This window comes from Aphis gossypii, chromosome 3, assembly GCF_020184175.1.
Source record: "Aphis gossypii isolate Hap1 chromosome 3, ASM2018417v2, whole genome shotgun sequence".
Lineage (NCBI taxonomy): Eukaryota > Metazoa > Arthropoda > Insecta > Hemiptera > Aphididae > Aphis > Aphis gossypii.
In genome coordinates this window covers 39,574,283-39,595,175 of record NC_065532.1, presented here as the reverse complement: position 1 = coordinate 39,595,175, position 20,893 = coordinate 39,574,283, and the positions used below count along the sequence as shown (strand labels likewise).

The 20,893-nt window shown below is 28.1% G+C and overlaps 6 protein-coding genes across 7 annotated transcripts; 2 read left to right on the top strand and 4 right to left on the bottom strand.

Moving 5' to 3' along the window:
* The first annotated feature begins 235 nt into the window (after window positions 1-235).
* On the top strand, window positions 236-3,486 carry LOC114132364 (zinc finger protein Xfin-like). Of its 2 annotated transcripts, none has more exons than XM_050202842.1 (2): window positions 236-392; window positions 1,248-3,486. In XM_050202842.1, exon 2 carries the CDS (start codon window positions 1,252-1,254, stop codon window positions 2,554-2,556), a length of 1,305 nt encoding a protein of 434 aa, XP_050058799.1. In that variant the 5' UTR covers window positions 236-392; window positions 1,248-1,251; the 3' UTR covers window positions 2,557-3,486. The 2 variants fall into 2 exon arrangements, with proteins under 2 accessions (XP_050058799.1, XP_027853613.2); XM_027997812.2 differs by lacking the exon at window positions 236-392 and adding an exon at window positions 738-826.
* Window positions 3,487-5,679: 2,193 nt separating this feature from the next.
* LOC114132378 (transmembrane protein 234 homolog) lies at window positions 5,680-10,152 on the bottom strand. The gene is made up of 5 exons (XM_027997827.2): window positions 10,010-10,152; window positions 6,431-6,570; window positions 6,290-6,356; window positions 6,082-6,174; window positions 5,680-5,761 (listed from the first exon to the last, which is right to left on the bottom strand). The coding sequence occupies exons 1-5, from the start codon at window positions 10,014-10,016 to the stop codon at window positions 5,694-5,696; spliced, it is 375 nt and encodes a 124-aa protein (XP_027853628.2). The 5' UTR covers window positions 10,017-10,152; the 3' UTR covers window positions 5,680-5,693.
* Window positions 8,832-10,012, bottom strand: LOC114132367 (NADH dehydrogenase [ubiquinone] 1 alpha subcomplex assembly factor 3). Its single transcript, XM_027997815.2, has one exon. It carries the CDS (start codon window positions 9,920-9,922, stop codon window positions 9,095-9,097), a length of 828 nt encoding a protein of 275 aa, XP_027853616.2. The 5' UTR covers window positions 9,923-10,012; the 3' UTR covers window positions 8,832-9,094.
* A 73-nt stretch (window positions 10,153-10,225) lies between the features above and the next one.
* Window positions 10,226-13,427, top strand: LOC114132366 (protein LTV1 homolog). Its single transcript, XM_027997814.2, has 10 exons — window positions 10,226-10,549; window positions 11,440-11,583; window positions 11,656-11,790; window positions 11,873-11,966; window positions 12,037-12,151; window positions 12,217-12,406; window positions 12,469-12,594; window positions 12,656-12,832; window positions 12,959-13,171; window positions 13,243-13,427. Exons 1-10 carry the CDS (start codon window positions 10,547-10,549, stop codon window positions 13,351-13,353), a joined length of 1,308 nt encoding a protein of 435 aa, XP_027853615.1. The 5' UTR covers window positions 10,226-10,546; the 3' UTR covers window positions 13,354-13,427.
* An 860-nt stretch (window positions 13,428-14,287) lies between these two features.
* Window positions 14,288-17,601, bottom strand: LOC114132396 (SNW domain-containing protein 1-like). The gene is made up of 5 exons (XM_027997849.2): window positions 17,397-17,601; window positions 17,161-17,314; window positions 16,167-16,517; window positions 15,219-16,108; window positions 14,288-15,001 (listed from the first exon to the last, which is right to left on the bottom strand). The coding sequence occupies exons 1-5, from the start codon at window positions 17,408-17,410 to the stop codon at window positions 14,803-14,805; spliced, it is 1,608 nt and encodes a 535-aa protein (XP_027853650.1). The 5' UTR covers window positions 17,411-17,601; the 3' UTR covers window positions 14,288-14,802.
* A 715-nt stretch (window positions 17,602-18,316) lies between these two features.
* Window positions 18,317-20,831, bottom strand: LOC114132395 (tRNA-dihydrouridine(47) synthase [NAD(P)(+)]-like). Its single transcript, XM_027997848.2, has 2 exons — window positions 20,655-20,831; window positions 18,317-20,187 (listed from the first exon to the last, which is right to left on the bottom strand). The coding sequence occupies exon 2, from the start codon at window positions 20,175-20,177 to the stop codon at window positions 18,441-18,443; it is 1,737 nt and encodes a 578-aa protein (XP_027853649.2). The 5' UTR covers window positions 20,178-20,187; window positions 20,655-20,831; the 3' UTR covers window positions 18,317-18,440.
* Between the last annotated feature and the right edge of the window lie 62 nt (window positions 20,832-20,893).

Genomic DNA, 20,893 nt, shown 5'->3' with positions numbered 1-20,893 from the left:
ACCTACCTAAGGGCCAAGACCAGACTATATAATATAAATAACATATTATTAGTAATGGGGTTTGTTATCATTAATCTCGGTTTTGGCGCGATAAATATAAAACAAAAATGGTTTCCATGTTAACTCTACGGGTAATGGGAATACGGTCCATGGAGTAATGATACTCTATGGAGTCGCGGTCCCAAGTCCATTGATAATAAAAAAAGATTCACTTCGAAAATCGTAACACATTATAAAGAAATTTAACGAGCAATATTCCAATTGGCGAGAAAAACTATTTTGGGAAATATTTTGGATTTTATTCTCGCTCAAAATGAATTTCCTCAAAAACGATTACAATGTTGCCAAATTTAAACTACGATTGATTCAAAACTGAACAACATTGTAATACGGTAATACCTATATGTATTTTGTTTGGTATCATTTTTAGACTTTTTGTGTTCTACTTTGTAAATTTCTTGGTACTCATACTAATATATTTTTTTTTATTCTTAGATATTTAGATACTTCTATAGTACATAATATTACTAGTTACTACTTAGTATTAACTAAATTATAAATTGTTATTATAATTTTATTATGCGTGCAAATGTGCAATAAGTATTTATATTTTATGCTTTCCGTGTAAATTCAAAACAATTGAGTACTTATTTGTTTAGTAGTTGTTTGGTGCCAGACGCCGCACTTGTTGGCCCTCGATAATAATCTTAAACCATTAAACTGCTTTTAAATTTTAGTTTTTGATGGACAACTTAGGCTTATTTTAATGTGATCTGAATAAATCGACGGCAATAGTGTACCTAATATAATATTAAACCACAAACGAGTAAGTATTTAGCTTATCTCTAGAATTTAAATACTGGATAAAACAAATATTATAATAAAGGCATTTCATTAAATAATAATTCTAATTTAAGATTATGAATTAAAGAATATCTCAGTGCTGAAACGTAAATTAAAAAATTAAAAATGTATATTACATATAGGAAGTTATAGAAATACGAATATTATGAGTACTATAGTTAGCATACTAACTTTAGTATACTATAGTCAACATGTATGATTAGAATTATTATTTACCTAATTAAATTATATAAAACTATGCCTGTGTATAGCCTTTTATACAAGTGTGTTAGATTTCTTCATATTTCATAAAGAAATTAATTTTTTTTTTTTTTTGGTGCCTAACCTATTAAAACACTAATTTCTCAAATTCTATCTACCTATATTATTTTATAATTGTTTAGAAATATGGCTGAGCTGGAAAGTGAAGATAGTTCAGATGGTACATTAGTTATCGATGAACCAAATTATGATAATGAAACAATTGAAATATTAGGTGATTCTGACTCAGATGTGGAAGTTGTGGAAATTGATCATAATATAGAAGACAATTCAGATGTGGAAGTTGTTGAAATTAATCATAATATAGAAGATAATTCAGATGTGGAAGTTGTTGAAATTAATCATAATATAGAAGATAATTCAGATGTGGAAGTTGTTGAATTAGATGATAATGTAAGTGACAATTCGGATGTGGAAATTGTTGAATTAGATAACCATAGAGAAAATGCTTCTACTTCATTATATTCTTCAAGTTCATCCACTAACACCAATTTAACCTGTAAATCATGCTCTAAAGTATTTTCTACTAACAATGATTTACTCAATCACATCAGAAAATTTAAAGGAAGGATAGGAGGTTGTACCATTATGATAAATAACACATTTGCTAAAAGAAAAAATATTGAAAGCTCCAAATCTGATCACTTAATTAAAAAAAAATATGGCAGACCTCTGAAAAATAATAATGTTATTCACCCTCAGGTTCCTTTATCTGTTCTTAAACCGGTTCCTAAAACTATTCCCCTATGTCGTCCTTCGGTACCAGATTTAATACCAATAATCTTCAAGACTGCTAATAAACCTACTATTGCAAACAATAATAATATTTTACCACCTCTTAGTAAAATTTTAGTAGATGAAATTGAACCAGAATATCCTTGTACAATATGTGGCAAAATATTTCATCATAATATTGGCCTACTATGTCATTTGAGTACTGAACACAATAATGAAAATGAAACAACTAATAATAAAGAATCAAAAAAAGAGAGAAAATCAAAAAAAAATCTTGCTTATGAAAGTATGCAGATACAAAATGAAGAGTCCACATCAGACACTGTTGATTTAACATTAATTCCAGATTTTAAAAAAGAAAGCTTGTTGAATAAAATGAAATCTTACGTATATAGTACAAGAAAAGGTCAAGTAATTTGTCTTCTTTGCAATATAGACTTCAAGAATACTAAAAGAGCATTAACTCATGTTGAAGATAAGCATATAACGGATAAGAGAGAATGTGGGTATTGTAATATGAAATTTGTTTATGAATTAAAACTACGAAGTCATATGGCGAAAAGACATAATGTAATTAGTGTTTACACTTGTGATAAATGTTCGAAGATGATAAATAATGACGAAAAAGCTTCTCATTCAAAAGTATGTAAAGAAAAAGTGAACCCAATAATAATCAAAAGAGAAAAAAATATCTAACAGTTGATAAATTTAAATTATTATTTAGTGGTGAGTACCTAATATGTTAATCTAATACCAAAGTAAAAACATTGTACAAAGTATTTATTTAAAATTTATAGTTATACCTAATATTAAAAAAAAAAAATAATAACAATAATTTTGTTAACTGAGTATCTACGTTTTTTTTTTATATATTTATACAAATGTAAACAAATATGTTGTATATAAATATTATAGACAGTATAACACTTGTGTCTGAATCCTAAGAATATTAATATAACCATATATAATAATTAGTAATGGTTATACTATACATATAATAGATTAGATTAAACCATACAATTTTATTTTAGAATTAGGGGAGTTAAATATTTAATTGTCTAGTTTTCATTTTGTATTTAAAGTTGGCATTTTATTTCTGAAAAAGTCAAGTTAAAACTCTAGAAAAATGGAAAAAACAATTTGAAAGTTATGACAATGGGTTTTCTGGATTAATTTAAATTTAAAGAAGTATTCAAACATGTGTGTTGTTAAAATTAGTATGTTTCTTGAATTTAATTATTATTGATTTGTGACATTTTATTGTGAGATAGTCATATACTTATAAAACATTTAATCGGTACATCCAAATGTCTTCAATAATAATAATAAAGTTGTCTATAAGTAAATTAATTGAAATTTTTTATGTTTGTGGATCCAAAAAATATTTATAATATGTAGTATCTACCTACATGAATATTTACTTCAAATTTAGCTATTTTTTAAATTAAAAAACATTCTATACTCTATCCAGCGAGAAAATGCACTGTGGGCCGACCAAAATTGGTTTTTCTGCGCATCCTCAAACATCACCCTGCCATAGAGGAATCAGTTTCGATAGCAGGAGGATGCACAGAATCGGTGCGTTCTCTCACTGGACAGAGTATAGATAACTGAATTGTATACAAATTAATACTATTCAATTTTGATTATATTTCTAAATTTCCATGTAATTTTGTATAAGTACCTGCATAAAAAAATGAATTATAAAAAGCTCACACATATTTAGTTGTAGTAGGGTATGATTGGTTTGTAATATTTTAACAGAAACTTTTATACATTTTAATTACTTAAGATATTGAGTCATTTGATTGAAATTTAGATGAACATTTTTGTATTATAGCTTTGTGGGAAAACAGTGAGTGTGGTTACCCATTTTAGAAATAACTAAATTAAATTAAATAATATTTAAAAAAAACCATTCTTTGTTACAAATTTCTAACAGGTGTTATATAAGTGAAATACATTGTATGTGTTGGTAATAATGGTTTTATTATACTAAAAGTTATGCAACTAGCTATAGAATTTATTTAACATAATATTTATTAAAGCTTATGGGTAACATTACTTTTAGTGCTCAAATTTTAGATATCATGTTATTTACTATATTTATAACAAAACATAGTTATTTGAAAACATTTATGAATAACGATCAAAATGTTTCACTTATAAGTCAAATGATAGGTACACAATTTTTTTTTAAATCAAAAAATAAATTTTGTTTTTAATTAAACATATATATATATTTATAAACAAAAGTTTAATTTAAACTCAATTATGTTGATAATTTCATCTCAGAAAAATTATATTACACCATAATTGTAAGTAAAAAGTTAAGACATCACTGTGTATTGTTTTTTTATTAGAGTTTTATTAATGTTTTACTAATGTATGTTCCTAATGTATTTAGTTATTTTGTCTTATAAATGTATGTTATTTATTTTGTTAAAATAAGTAGAAGTTAACAAAAAACAAATTTCAGAAACATTTTGATGAATAGTAATTTTATTTAAATAATGAGCAATTTGTACTTTGTGTGGAGTAGAACATATTATTAATCTATAATTTATTTATTTATTCTAAATTTAAAAACTATGTCCTTACTAGTTGTTAAATAATCTCAAAAATCTATAATTTGTTAAGCTTTTTTAATAAGCTGTTTTTCTACTAATAATTGTTAGACTATATACCAAAAAAAAATTAAGTATTACCATTTGAAACATTTTAAAATTTTATATTTGAAATGTATCTTTTAATTTCAATAATGGCAAAAGTACTGGCTCAATAATAAAAAATGTATATAAAAATAATATTATATACTTATATTTATACTGCTACTGTTCTGTTTTAAATTTTAATGCTGCTAGAGCAACAGAAAAAATGTTGATACAAGGGTATTATAAAAACAGGCATTTGTTACTACTTTCGATGTTTAACTTAAAAACAATGCATAACTGATTAAATTCTATGTTATAGTCAATATTTTATAAATTTGCTAAAAATTAATATAAAAAAGTAGTGTTCCTGCCATTAATAATTATTATTTTAATCGAAACCTATCCTAACCCATCAATCTTACCCACAAATAATAACTATGTAAGTGAGTAACAAACTAACATACAATACATTATTTAAATAATGTAGTATTTGTCATCACTTATTAATACTTGATGGTTAACTGTTAATGTATTTAAATAATGAAATTGCCCAAAATAATATTTGTTTTCCATGAACTATATTTTAATAGTGAGATTTTCTATAGTAAAATGAAGGTTTATTTATTTTTAAGTTATACCTATTCACCAAAATAATACAACTAAAATATACTATTAAAATCATGTGTAATTTTGGGTACACACATTATTTATGGATTTAACGTTTTAATTATTACATAAAAATGAAACAATAGAAGTTAATTAATTCAAAATATATTCATTGAATATACATAAAAAAAACATTATGACCAAGTAGTTGTTAATCAATATTTTTAAAAAAGACTAGTACCAATAAATGTATTTATTTTATTTTTATTATTATTTTATTATTAATTATATTAATTATAGTTAATTTTTTCATTTTAAATTATTGTCAAATTATTTAGACTGATGTTATAATTATTTAAATGCTTTTTTTTTGTTGTATTTATTTAAGCTGTTTTATTTTGTGAAAGTTTTACACGTATTATTATATACATATAGGTAGTGTATACTCCTATATTCAATGTTATACACCTAGTCACATGTATTTAAAAAATACATATTTTTTGTATTTTATTTATATAAATAAACACAATTGTAGACGTTTGAAAAAAAAAAGTTTAAATAATAAATGATTGTTCATGTTTTCTTATCTATAATTAAACAAAAAATACCAAATAGTAAAAATAGTATTCCAACCATCGTTCCTGAAAATAAAATATTTATCCTTATTAAAACAACATTCATTTAAAATTTTTATTCTCAAAATTCTATTAAATGCCAGTTGTTAAAGTTAGAACAATAATCTTCAGTGATAAAAATAAATTACGACATTTGAAAAAGACAAAGAGACGAGACTTTCCAGAAGAGGTACTTTACCTCCTTAGGAATTAAAAAATATTATAGATCTTAATTTATGTTTGTTGTTAATTCATTATTTAAATCTGTTTAAACAAACATTAAGTAGACTACAAAACATGTGGTGAAACTTAAATAATTTTATAATTTAAATTGTTGATGAACTTACTAAATTTTGGTTTTTCTTCTCCGATCAAAGTGCCTACTATTGATGTACTCACAAGTGAAACTCCATTTGTAATAGGAACAGCCAAAGATATGTCTAAAAGAAATTATTCATTAACTTATTTTTGAAGTGCACCTAATATTGAAAACCTACTAACTATTAATAATAATTTAAATTTGACATGTCAAAAAGTAAATGTTTTCCTCTTTACCTGAATATTTTAAAGTGAAATAGAACAACAATGAACCACATTGGTTGATAATAAATGGTATCAAATACTAAAATAAAATATGATTTAATTTACACAGATTTTCATTTGCTCATAAATCATAGTTTATTATATAATACTCACTTGCCAATTAGTTACATGATCCACGATTTCTGAAATCATATTAAATGTCTTATTTCTTTTTACTTTATTAGTTGCAGCTTTCAGAAATGGATTTGTGCTGCCCCATAAAACACCAACAATAAATAGTTGAAATATCGAGTCTATAACAAATTGCATTGTTTTAATGTGAAGAAAGTTTAGATTAGGAATACAATTTCACCAATAAATGAACTAATATTACACACTAGGCTAGGCACTCACATTTCAGTACTGAGTAGTTGGCACCCAATCGTTTTAAATCAGAAAGTACCTACCTATTCTTATAATTCTTAAATCATTGTATTTAGTTTTCAGAAAACGGTAATGTGCAAAGGCAAAGCCCTTTGGTTAAATATCAAATGTTTACAAAAAAAAACCGTAAAATCAGAAGTACAGTAAGTACATGGATTATAATATTATAAATACTCTATAATATTGTGTGTCTACTGTCTAGTATAAGTATTATGATTGAAAATAATATTTTTCATCAGTATTTTAGATATACTATATTATACTTATTTTATGAAGTGTATGTGTACATAGATTATTGTTCTACCCGTATACTGTATAGTACTGTTTAGTGCGGAGCTAGTAATACTAGGTAGCTATAATAATTAGCTTATACCTATGCCAACGTACTAAAAAACTATATGAATAAGATTTTGGTAAATGAAAACTTAAATTTTAACTAAGTATTTGAATGTTTCATTGCTTAGAAAATAATAATATAGTGGCGATTGGCGAAAAGTTTAAAGTTCTTATGAAATATGAACAGTATTTTGTATTCTCAACAAAATTATTAACATTATTAGTTTTGGTCTTGTTTTTGTTGAAATATGTATAGGTATAATAAAAATATTGGGTATCTGTATATTTATGATAGGTAATTTTAGGTTCCTATAAATGTATGACTGTATGAGAAAAACTTATACAGGTGTCAAGATCTTGTATAACATTTTGAAGATTTTTTACTAATCATAAAAATTTGTATGACTAAAAAAGTTCTTTAATAGGTACCAGAAGCTTAGAAATAGCATAACATTAATCTTAAATATTTCTAAAATGTCTTTATGTATAGAAACTTAAGTAATAGTTAGTCAGAATATTTCAAATTTCAATAAACACTTTTTTTTAATTAATACAAAATTTCAGAAAGTTTGTCGTCAAAATTTGAAAGTCCTTAATAATTCATTAAAAAGTTTAAGGTTTTACGTTTAACATAAATATATAATATAGTTATTAGTATTTAGTAGTTCATAAAAATGAAAAATAAGTTAAGATAAAATCGTGTTTTAAATACTCTCGAAAGTCCGGAACCAAATACACATTTGAAATTGCAGGTCCTTTACTAACCTAAAACTTCACTCTTTTACTATAATTATAATTTATAATAAGTCGTAAAATGGACTTATGGTACGTGAAAGTATTTCTATTTCGTTGTTAAATCTTAAATCAAATAAATTGAATATAATAAACTTCATTACCATAAAATCATAAATAACTTCTCAATTAGTTTAATATATTAGATACGGATATTATAACATATTATGATTTTTTTTTTTTAATTGATTACAGAATTTCGGCACCTAAGACGATAAATTTTGCTCATAGTACATATTTTAAGGTGTCTTCTTCCTTCTTGAAAAATATAATTACACAACAACGAATACTGAGTGCGTACCTATTAAGTAAACGTGATATTATTATCTAGGGATGTGAATTGAATGCACTAAAAACCTTAAAAAAAAAATACAATAATTATGCATTTAAAATGCAAACAATGCAATATAAAATGCCAATAATTACAGTATTAAATGGTGTTTAATTTAATTTTAATATATGTATTTATATTGATATTATAAGATATTATACATTAGGTAATACATAACATTTTACACGACTGAAATGTTTTTATTTAATGAGAAAAAAAAATAATAAAAATGTAGATTGAAAATGAATTTTGTACAATGCTATTCACCAGAAAGACTTTTTAAGATTGTGTAAAACAAATAAAAAGGGTTTCAAAGATGTGAATTGGTAGAATTTAATTAAATATACCGGAAAATGAACTAAAACAGAAAAATATGACCAACAAAATATGCAAATTAGAAGTTTCATAAACGGATGGTAAAAAAATGCACCGCTACAAATTCACAGCCCTAAGCCTATAATACTAGTTTGATTTGGAGAAAGATAAACCACGTCTACGGTCTCATTAGGTACACTTGAAATCTGCAGATGTCACCTTGCGGTGTTAATGATCTCACCATTATAAAGTACCTACGGGTACCTATATAACTTGTATAAGTGCAGTAGGTACGTGTATAGGGGCGGTACGCTGGTACTTGAATTCAAAAAAAAATGAAAAAACAAAAACAACGTATCGTTTTTAAATAGTTTACCGATATTATAATATATACATATATATAGGCACACAATATATAGTTGCAGAAAGGCAAACAAATTAATATTGTACGTATATTATATTTTTACAACAGCAACAACAACAACAACAAAACGCTTAGTTTTGGGAACACACGGCAGCAGAAGAGCACGTTCGGTCTCTGCTGCGCGAGGGGGAACGCGATTACAACAACGGTCGACTATATATTACAGCAAAGGGGTTACGAACGAGTTCGTCGCAGATCACCGGATCTTCTTCTCGGGTCCGTCGCCCGGCTTCCGGTCGCCGGCCAGCTTGGACCGCATCTCCTGTTCGGCCGCCCTCTGCGCGCCGACCACCTCGCCGAACTCCCGGTAGTTGGCGTTTATCAGCTCGCTGCGCTCCTCCGCGTCCAACCACACGTCGGTGACCGGCACGCTCTCGCCGTACAGGTGGACGTGCCGCGCGTTGGCCGTGACCGCGTCGTCGTCCATGGCCGGTATGAACCGCGGCGGTATGAACGCGCCGGCCGCGTGCCGTCCCTCGCTGATGATGAAGTTGTACGTGGCCAGCGCCGCGTCCACCGGCAGTATCTCGACGGTGCACCCGTACTGGCGGGCCGCGGCCCACACCACCTTGTCGAAGTGCTGCCGGAGCAGCTGCGGCTTCCGGCGGTTGTCGTCCCGGCGGTTCCGCTGCGGCGAGTCGCCCATGCCCAGCACGATGACGGCGGGCGGGGGTTCCAGGTGGAACAGCATCGACAGCGAGTCGACGGTCACGTCCCGGTCGTCCTCCACGCGCCAGGCCAATATCGAGTTGGCGAAGCACACGACCGGCCCGAGCACCACGAACCCGTTGTTCAACCGGAACCCGTACTGGCTGTAACCGGAAATCATGATGCCGTCCCGGATGTTGTTGTTGTTCAACATGGACACGTACGTTTTGCCGTCGTTCTCGTACGCGCCGACGGACCGGCGGGGTTGCTGTTGCGGCGGCGGCGGCGCTAGGTTGGGCGATGACCCGGGCTGACCGGCGCCGAAAGTCCTCGGGCGCGACAACAGCAGCTTCCGGGCGACGTTCCTCAGCGACATGGCGGCGGCAGACGGTCGATCGCGAAACGATGTCGGCAATTAAAAGAAAAAAAAACGCTAAAAATTATAGACAAGCAATGATCGTACCTTCCATCGCTCGGTAACGACTGTTCACGGCCCCACAGTGATGTGGGGTGTCAGCGGTGACGGCAGCTCCGTACGATCTGACTCGATCTTTTCTGCGTATCTGCAGTGGTTTGTGTACTGTCTCTGGTTGAGTTCTCACTTCTTGCTAGTCGGCGACGTTGGCGTTTAAATTTTAAAAAGGTATTTTTTTTTTGAATTTTGAATTGCGATTTTTCTCCTTATCAGATACCACCACATTTGTGCTTATCGCCAAACCTCCGATACCAGCCAGTGTTGACCGGATCGCCGATTGGTTAATCGTCATTAGAACAAGTGCTTATCACTACAGGCTCGTTGATAACATGGTAGATAAAAAAGAACATTTCTTTATCACGAATCTATACACAATACGCACTACTTTGCCGTGGCACGTGAGTTTATAATTTGAGCTTTTTCACAGGTAATTGTGAATATTAAAGTGAATTGTGTTTTGTAAACGCACACCACTACGTCAGACATTTAAGAACTACTTGCAACAGTAGGAGCTAAAAGTTCAAAATGGTTAGTTGATTTTAATTTCAAATATTGATACCCAACCATTATTCGTTTATTTAATACTAAACATTAATATTAACACATAATTTAATTATATTACTATTATAATAATTGCAAATAGTAACAATAGTAAAAGTACTTACTACTAGCAAAGTTAGTACCTCTTTAGTTTATAGTGTATACAGATTAGACTAATTCTATTTATCCAAATTATAACAAATTTTGTACTTCATATTAGCGTAGTTTATTAATTATTATCTATGTATTCTTATTTAATCAAACTAAATAAGTAGTATTGAACATATAGAAATTTGATTTCTGTAAATATTTTTTTTCCAATTGTACATTGAACTCTATAGTCTTATACTATAGGTACTTATTATTTATTACTATTTATCAATATCAATTATATTGTACAATATATAAGAACTGCAATATTATTATTAATGTTCGATTATACTATTATGAGACTTACTGCGCTACCGAGGCTTAATTAAGATTGTTAATTTAAAAAAGTGTTCAAATTTATAAAAAATGGACCTTTAGTCAAGTAAGAAAAATTTAATAGGTATTATTAAATATAGCATAGTTTATTCGTATTTTACTTAATAAATTTGAAACAACGGTGCTATTGTGTTAAAATTTAAAACAAAGTATGTAATCAACAACCTGCTATTTAAGTTTTTCATAGAATAATAGTGTACCTAGGTATGTGTAATAATATATCATTTTTAAAATGGTTTTAGATATATTATTTAAATTTATTTGTAAAATATTTACTTAAGGTTACAAATAATTTTATAATTTGAATCTTTTATTAAGTAAATTATTTTTAAAATCATCAACAATATCAAAATAATTTATGTTTTTTATTGTAAATATTTTAATGTTTACAGCCGAAAAACAAAAGAAAATTTATTGAAAAGAAAAATTCTGTTACTTTCCATGTAGTACACAGAAGTCAGCATGATCCTCTTGTTACTGATGAAACAGCACCACAACATGTTTTGGTACCTCAGCAGCCTACTCAATCAAAAGGAGTATGTTTTTTTTTTTTAATAGACAATTGAATTTATTAAATTCTTTATAAAATACAATAATAAATTTTTTAGAAAAAAAATAAAGATGAAGAAGCTAAATACGGGATATATTTTGATGATGATTATGACTATTTACAACATCTTAAAGAATGCCGAACCAATGATTTTATATTATTGCCCGCTCCTGCAAACCATAATAATGAAAAGGTATAAACATTTTTTGAATACTTTTTTCTATAATAAAAAAAAAAACTTAATGTGTCTTTTTATTTATTTTTGTATAATAAAGAAAGAAAAACCCAAAGTTATGTTACCATCTTCAATATTTGAGTCTGAAGTTGAAGAAAAAGTAGGCTTGTTAAATAAAGCAGCTCCTCAATCGGGTAACATTCAATAAATCAATAGAAATTAAATTATTAATAGATTAATAATATAATAAATTATATTGTATAGGTTTGCGTTTGGATTTGGACCCAGACATTGTCGCTGCAATGGACGATGATTTTAATTTTGATGATCCAGATAATGAATTGGAAGATGATTTTGTGGTGATGGCAAATCAACCTGGGTAAGTTATCTTATTGCTAATTTTGAATTTTACACGTCATGTATTCTTTGTTTATTTGGCTTCAGATCAGATGATGATATCGATGAACTAGAAGACATAAATGAAGAAAGTGATGATTATGATAGTGAGGCATACGATGATGTTGGTAGCTTAAACAATGATGATACCAAATCACGTTTTACTGATTACTCCATGTCCAGTTCTATTATAAGACGAAATGAAAATTTAAAATTAATAGATGATCAATTTGAACAAGTATTAATAAGATAATAAAAAAATTAAAATAAATACTAATGGTTTTTATTTTTTGTCATTAGTTATTTGCTGAATATGATGATGCAGGTATTGGAGCATTAGAAACTGAAGAAATTGAAGGTACATTAACAATGGAATCTGATATGTTGAAAAAAGCCGCTGAAGAATTTGAATTAAATATGAAAAGGGTAAAATAATTACTTTTTTGGTTCTAAGAAATTATAGTTTTAAAATTCTTAAATATTTTAGGATGAAATACCTACTGACAGAACTGCTGCTTTGATTTTTGATAGCGATTCTGATCAAGAAGAACCCACTTATAAAGTACCAGTTGAAGACCAGGATGTAAAAAAATGGGATTGCGAAAGCATCATTTCTACATATTCTAATATTTACAACCGCCCTGCTATTATCAAGGACCCACCAGTAAGTTTTAAACTTTTTTAATATTATATTTTGTTAGAAATATTGAAATTTTTTACTCTTCAATAATTACAATTTTATAAGATAAAAATATGATAATAATGATTTGAATAATTATAATTTATTTAGATTCAGAAAATACGAATAAATCCTAAAACTGGAGTTCCAATATTACAACAAAGACTTACAGCTCAAGCATTAAAAACCTTAGACAATAAAGATACACCAAAATCTGGTTCTAGATCAGTAATATCAGCTTTATCTGTTTTATCTATAAGACCAAAAGATGAGACTCCCGAAGAAAAACTGAAGAGGAAAAAAGCACTTAAAGAATTTAGACATGTATGATTCTTAATTAAGCTTAAATTACTTATATATATATATATTATTATTATGTTAATTTTTTTCTTTAGGAAAGAAGAGTAGAACGAAAGGCAAACACTATGGCATTTAAAGAACAGAAGAAAAAAATGGAAAAAGAATTAATCAACAAAAATGTTAACAAAACTGTACGTGTAATATAAGAAATTTGAGTATTCTGTAAAATTTCATAATTGTTAATCTATGTATAAAATAAAAAGTTGTAAATTCTTTATTATTGGGATATAAATTTATTGAAAAACTATTTAATAGTTCATCATTACCGCAATTTATCTTGGATTATGGTATTTTCAAATTGAATTAATTTAACATAGTTGGCGCATAGGATTTATAGAAATTTAAAACGTATTGCAAAATGAACATTCTGCTATAAATAAATTAATAGTAACAGTTAAAAAGTATTTTTATTTAACAAACAACAAGAACTAATCCTGGATTTACCTTAATCGTCTCAATCAATTATATCCAGTTGGGGAAAATGGTAAAATATTGTTACATACTACTTAAATAAATTTGATTGAATAAAATCTATATTACATTTGGATGATGAAGAATCATTATAAAATAATAAATAAATTGTTTAAGGAGCAATATTTAAATAACAATAAAACTTTTTAAAAAGTAATTTTTATTTTCTTTGTGAAACAATATTACTAATCTAGTTCCCAATTTGTTAATAATAGTTTAAAAACTATCTTATGACATCAAAGATAAGTTATCTAAATAGTAAATAGCATAATTGGTGAGCATTAAAATATCTTAAATACTAAAGAGTAATTAATTCAAAACGCCTTTTAGAAATTCAGTGTGATAAATTATGACCATGAAATAGAATAAATAATGATAATAATAATATTGACATTGTATGATCTAGAAAGAAGTTGTAATCAATGCATCATAATTTATAACAGAATGTAATATTTAAGGTAATGATAAATCAATATCATAGTATTAATTAGTTTCTGATTTGATACATTTTATAATACTTACTTTCATAAAAATAGTATCTTTAGTGGTAAAGTATAAAATATCAATTACATTAACAATATCATAAGGCTTAAATAAGAGAAAAATGAATTATGTCTAAATGCATTTTTTTATTATATTCTAAATATTGAATTGAAAAGTTTCCAATTTTGATACATACTTAGTACTTTATTTAATTTTTATAGTATAAAATGATTATAGAAAAAACTTTAATTAAGCAATGACAATTCTGTTAACACTTAACTATAGAGGGAGGCAAACCAATGGGACCAGCCAGTTGGTATTAAAGTTCTTATTCAATTATTATAGCTCTGTTTAGTACTATGATTTGAAACAAAATAATATAACCAACAATTGAATTAAGTTTATAATTGCATATCTATATGTATTAGGGATATCACACTATATGTGGAAAATAGAAATTATACATTTTTTCATTTAAAATATTCAACAATTCATCATTGTTATGAAAATAAAATATTTTTAATTAATTTCATGATATTTTACTGGATCTTTGTTTATAAATCAGTTTATAAAATGAAAATATTCATTTCTAAAGCAACGGATACAAAAATAATTTTGAAACCAATCAGAAAAAAATGAAATCAATCTTTTCTACGGCGTTTATCACGATCTTGTTGCTGTGGTTGAGACCTTTTAGATGCATGCTTAGCCTGAGTTAAGAACTGATCCAAACCAAATGGATCCTCTTCTTGTTGATGTTTCTCAAATTGAACAGGGCCAGACCGACCACTAGCTTTAGGATCACGATCTGTCCCACTAAATTCTTTGTTGGGAACAAATCTAAATAAAAACAAAAATCAAAATTACTTTAATATTTTTGTAAAAGATAGATGCATAATATTAGAAGTTAAATTGTATTTCATTTAAATAAAACTATTGTTTGGAAACACACAGAACTATCGAACAGCTTTAAATTATTTAATATTTAGTTTTGTTCTCTTAAATTTGAGCTTCATTTAATAATTAATAATACTATAAAGTATAATATCAAACTTACCTATTTGTCTTGGCAATTTTCTCTAAATCATCACCATACACATCTTTATCAATATTAGCAGACGGACGATAAATATGTTGAGCCAATGAGCTGTTTCCACGCCAAGGTTTATCATATACATTATATTCTTCATCGTCTCCAAATCCAGTATCCATACCCGCTGTTGTATTAAGCAAACGTTGATCATACTGAGTATCTCCAGTTTTTCTAGTGATAGCTGGGAGTCCAAGAGCAATTTGTTCACTAATATCTCGATCTCGTAATACTTTGTTTTTACGGCTGTCAGCATTTCTAGCAAGGTTACGATCACGAGCTCTTTCTTTTTGACGTTCCAAACGTAATTGATCACGTTCACGAGATTCGTCATTTTTAGCGGATCCAGGAAGCCTAATACCCGCTCTTTCATCTCTGGCTTTTTGAGCCATTGCTCTAAGATGTTCTTCTTTCTTTTCCTTTTCTTTTTGTGCCATTTTCTTTTCTAACTGAGCTCTCATTTCAACAGCTTCTCTGGCTTTACGATCTGCTATGTATAAAGCTTCAGCCAACTTAGCAAATTTTTCATTTATATGATTTTGTTGTAAACCTCGGCCATCAGCAGCTAATCTTTTATCTAATGGAATTGTATAACCTTTGGCATTTTTCCAATTGGATATACATGGTGGAATTTTCCATTCTTTCTGTTCTTTTACAGATGTTTTTCTAGTTGGAGAATGCATTAATGGCGCAGGAGGTGATGGAGGACCTCGAGGAATTTTTTTATTTATTTTGAATTTTGGGGGTTCCATAGGATCTTTCTGAGCCTCCACTAATCTTACTACACGTTGTTTTGATCCTGAGTTATATTCTTGTCCTTGTTCAGTAGGGGTATAACGGAACCATTGTACTGGAGCCTAATTATAAATATTTTAAAATAAGTATATTTAAAAAAATTAAAACATTATGACTTACGGGTTTATCTGCTGCTCGTACTGGTAATGCAGCCGAAACTTTAGAATTAGTCAGTTTTTCCAAAGCTGCCCTAGTTTTTTCAGTGATGTCTGCAACTTCATCTGCATCAGGCTTTTGCAAAGAAGGGTCGTCTTCATTGATCACCTCAGATGGTAGCATATCAGACAGTTTTGAATAAATCACTTTATCTTTTCTTTGACCTTGGCGAGCAATCACATCATATTTAACTTTACCATCAGAAGTTAACTGCAACGCAAGAGCATTAGAAACAGATTCTTTATTTTCTTTTCCCATATTCAATGGATATTGTGCAACTTGGATTTCTGGAAAAGCACCACCATCTCCAAAATCCTAAAAAAAAAAAAATAGTTATTTAACAAAAGTATATGTTAATGATTTTATAAAAAACATCTAACCAATTATATTTTAATAAAATGTATAATGTATTACCTAAAAGGTTTAAAAAATATAATATTTTTTTTACTACTGTACTAGCCCATACTCAAATTTAACTAAAAATATTGTACAATAGTTGAATGTATCAAAACTATTACTTTCAAAAGTACTCCACTTTGCCATATGACTGCCAACAATAATTAACCAATGTATTTTTTCCTATATCAAATAATAAGTATATTTCAAAAAATTCATATTATTTTAATTAAGATTTATTCAATAGAAACACTTAAATCTAAAATTGATATTAGGTACTATTGTCTAGTAAAAAATACTATTGAATTAACATGTTGACTGCCGTCCAACTAATTATACAAAATATTGAAGTGACACTTGACTACTACAATTATACTGAAAAACCTATAAGGTATTATGAACACCGCATGTTAAAAATTTATGTTTTGGAAGCAAGATTTTGAAAAATATCTGTAACTCTGTAATTAGTTACTTGACTAGAGCATTAATTTTAAACATTACTCTTATTTATATTCAACGATGATACATTATAATATAAATAACATAATATTATAAACATTACTTCAACAGTCCTTGGTACCCATCCATTTCTGTTACCGTATGGTGGGATTTTAACAGCATACACTTCAAATGTATTGGTTTTCTCTGCAAGTGTTTCATTAGATTCGTCATCTTCTTCCAAATCTTGAAGGAATTGTGTAGGTGCTGGTAACACGCTAAAGAATTATAAATTAGTATACAAACACAAAATTATTAATTACAATAGGCCTTTTGAACAAAATCCTAATTTTTGCTTACCTAAATAGAGACATTATTTATATTGTAAAAATAAGCCAATTAAATTTAATAAATACAATATACACCAAGAGTCAACAATAAACGAAGACAAATTAAGCCTGAGCCTAAAAAAACTTAGAAGTTACAAATTCATGATTAAACAAACTAAGTAATAACAACTGAGTTAGTGAGTTATAAAGAATGAAGTGAAAGCATCATATTTTGGTATTTTGATAATGCATTAATGCATTGACTACTGAAAGATATTACTACTATTTACTTGCTTAGCAGTGTGGCCACCCTATCAAGACAGGCGTTGATTGTTGTCACAGATGGGATATAGATAACAATAAACTGTATAAAACCAAGGTGTATTGAAGTCTGAAGATATCAATGTCGAAGATTAATGATTAATATTATTCATTCATGAATAATTAGATACATATTTAGATAGCAGAAGCCGAATATTCAATTAATATTGTACACGATTTTTTTCAATAAAATAATAATTATAATTATTAATACCCAGTTCCGTCTTTACTCTAACAAAATATGGGGGCCCCGCCCGAATAGTCAAAATTATAATTTAAGCCCACTAAAAGGGCACCTTAAGCTCCGGGTGCCCATGGGCTGATGGGCCCCTGCAAAGCTTAGAGCGACCCTGGTAATGCCTAACTTTTTTTTATCCATATTCCATACAATATATAATTTACCTTTTTAAACGAAAATGGCTTATTGTATTATTGACACTTCTTTAAAGATGTTTTATAAAATTGAATAAAACACAATAAAATTTATTGTATTCATTACTACACTATAGTAGTATCGCTCAGAAAATGAGTGATTGAATTGAATAGTTCACCTTCATGCTACCCTATACCCTTAAATTATAAATTTTGTTCAAATGCTTTAAATTGTAAAAAATATTTTTAATACACAAATGGTATACACATATTAAATTTTAATTTAATACACTGTCACAAAACCTTAACATGGTATAATATAATAAAAAACAATATGATAATACAAACAAAGATTATTAAGTAATAATATAACATAAATTAACTATTTCCAAGAATTCGCCTTATGTTTGGGTAGAAATTGAAAACCATTAGGTACTGGTCCAAGTAACATTTTACTTATCTCTATCCAATCAGCACAATTTCCACTAGCCATTAATGTCTCTAAATCGTCTCTTCCTTTATAATTTGGTGGTCTTTCATTTACTTTTTGAGGTACACGTTCTAAAACCCCTACAGGAATATAACGGTAACAAAATGAAAGCCATTCCAATAAAAATCTTCTTGTTGTTTCCACACCTCGAGTATCACTACCCCAATGTTCAAGACCATATTTTACAAATCTTTTTAAAATTTCTAATCGTTCATTACTACTTATATCCCAATGCCTATTTTCTTTAAGCTCTTTAAATATCCAAGGCTTTATCAATGCTCCCCGACCAATCATAGCACCTGAAATATCCGGATATTGCTGTTTCGTATCTATGTAATCTTCATAAGACATTATATCTCCACTACTAAATACTGGTACTGGATTTGCCAATTTGGCACATTCATTAACATAATTCCAATCAGCCATTTTTGTGTATCTTTGATCTCTTGACCTTCCATGAACTGTTATAAGGGATACTCCACTGTCTTTGAACATAGGTATTAAATCATGCGCAACATTTTGATCTTTATTTACACCTGAGCGAGTTTTTACTGTAAGGGGTACATCAAGTACTGTTCTCATACTTTTCAAGCAAACTTCTAATTTTTTACTTCTAAGTAATAAGCCACTACCAGCTCCTTGCTTATAAATTTGATCTAATGGACACCCTAAATTCAAGTCTAAGAAATCCATATCTACATTTTCTTGTAAAACTTGTGCACTTTTAGACAACATATATGGATTATTTCCACATATTTGAATTCCAAATATGTCTTCTGTTTCATGTCTTTTAGTTAATGCCCATTCTTGATTATGACCTTGTAACAGACTTGATGATAAAACCATTTCACTGCAGGTTATATCAGCCCCAAACTCTTTACAAATTCTACGAAAAGGTAAATTACCAACTGTAGTTAACGGGGCTAAGTAGAGTTTATTATTCCAATTTATTTTTTTTGAACTTTCCTCGATTAAAGGTCCTAAATCCTTATCTTTATCAATTTTTTTAACTGCTTCTTCGCTTTTTGTAAAATTATATAATTTTTTTCGTAATTTTAACATATTTTCTTTACTTAAGGTTTTACAACTATTTTCATTTTTAATCCACGTTTCATACTTAGTTTGGTCAATAATATTCTTACCATTTTCAATGTGGCTACTTCCATATCTACAAGTCAATCCTCTAGGACAACGACCCTTAATAGAATAAACATAACATGTTTGGTCAATATCATCAGGTTTTTTTTCCAAATATTCTGTGACATTGTGTAAGAATTTACATTTCTCAAATGAACAAGAGCCTTTTTCTAAACCCTCAACAAGATTTGTACATAAGTGTTCTTGTGGAATTTGATAGTAAGTACAATTTCTAGATTTGTTTTGACCTTTTAATACACTCTTAGTACACTTCTGCTTTTTAGAAGGGGGTTCATCTTCATTTAATTGGTTTTTATCTGATTCAGAAATACAATTTATTGCTAGCTTAGGTACATGTCTTTCAATGATATATTCTTTTTTTATACATGCAATCCCCTTATTTTCTTCTTTTACAATTGATGTATTAATAATATCAAGTGTAGTATTTGTTTTTTCATTTAAACTCAATAAGTCTTCATTGATGGATGCCATTTCAAAAAACCTAAAAAAAAAACAAACACAAACAATAAATTACTAAAAATTAAAATTGTTGTCCTGGTTTATAATTATTTTGGTACAAAAATACTGTCATAGTAGCGAATTTTAAAGCATTAACAATATACTAAAATCAATTTAATTATTTGGTAATTGGGGATTAAATAACAGAATTTAATATTATTATACTTTAATTATCTGCAATACTTATTACTAATTAGTAATTAAACATATATTTAGGAACATTTAAGTTTTATAAAATATTTAAATATGATTATTCAAACAAATATCTTTAATAACTTAATTTAGTAATAAAATAAATATACTTAAGTATAATTATTATAGGTCCTATTATAGGTAGTGTAAGATTATTAATTGTAAAAAAATAATACAATTTCAGTATTATTATAAAATGTAAAATTGTAATAAAATACAAGAAAGTTCAAAATTAAACTATTTAAACTTGTTAGATACCTGTTAAACTTCTTAAGAAGACAATTTACTTAATTGGTATAATACTATAAGTCTACAACACATCAAATAATTATAGAGTAATTATGGTTTTCTAAAAAACAACTAAAATTAGTAAAATTACTAAAACGAGTCTAAAAAATTAATTTGATTTTTTGAACGTAACCAACAAATTAAAAATTCGTATTTGAATTTGATAATATTGTATTGATTTTAGTTTTTTAAACTGTTTGCTTGATAAC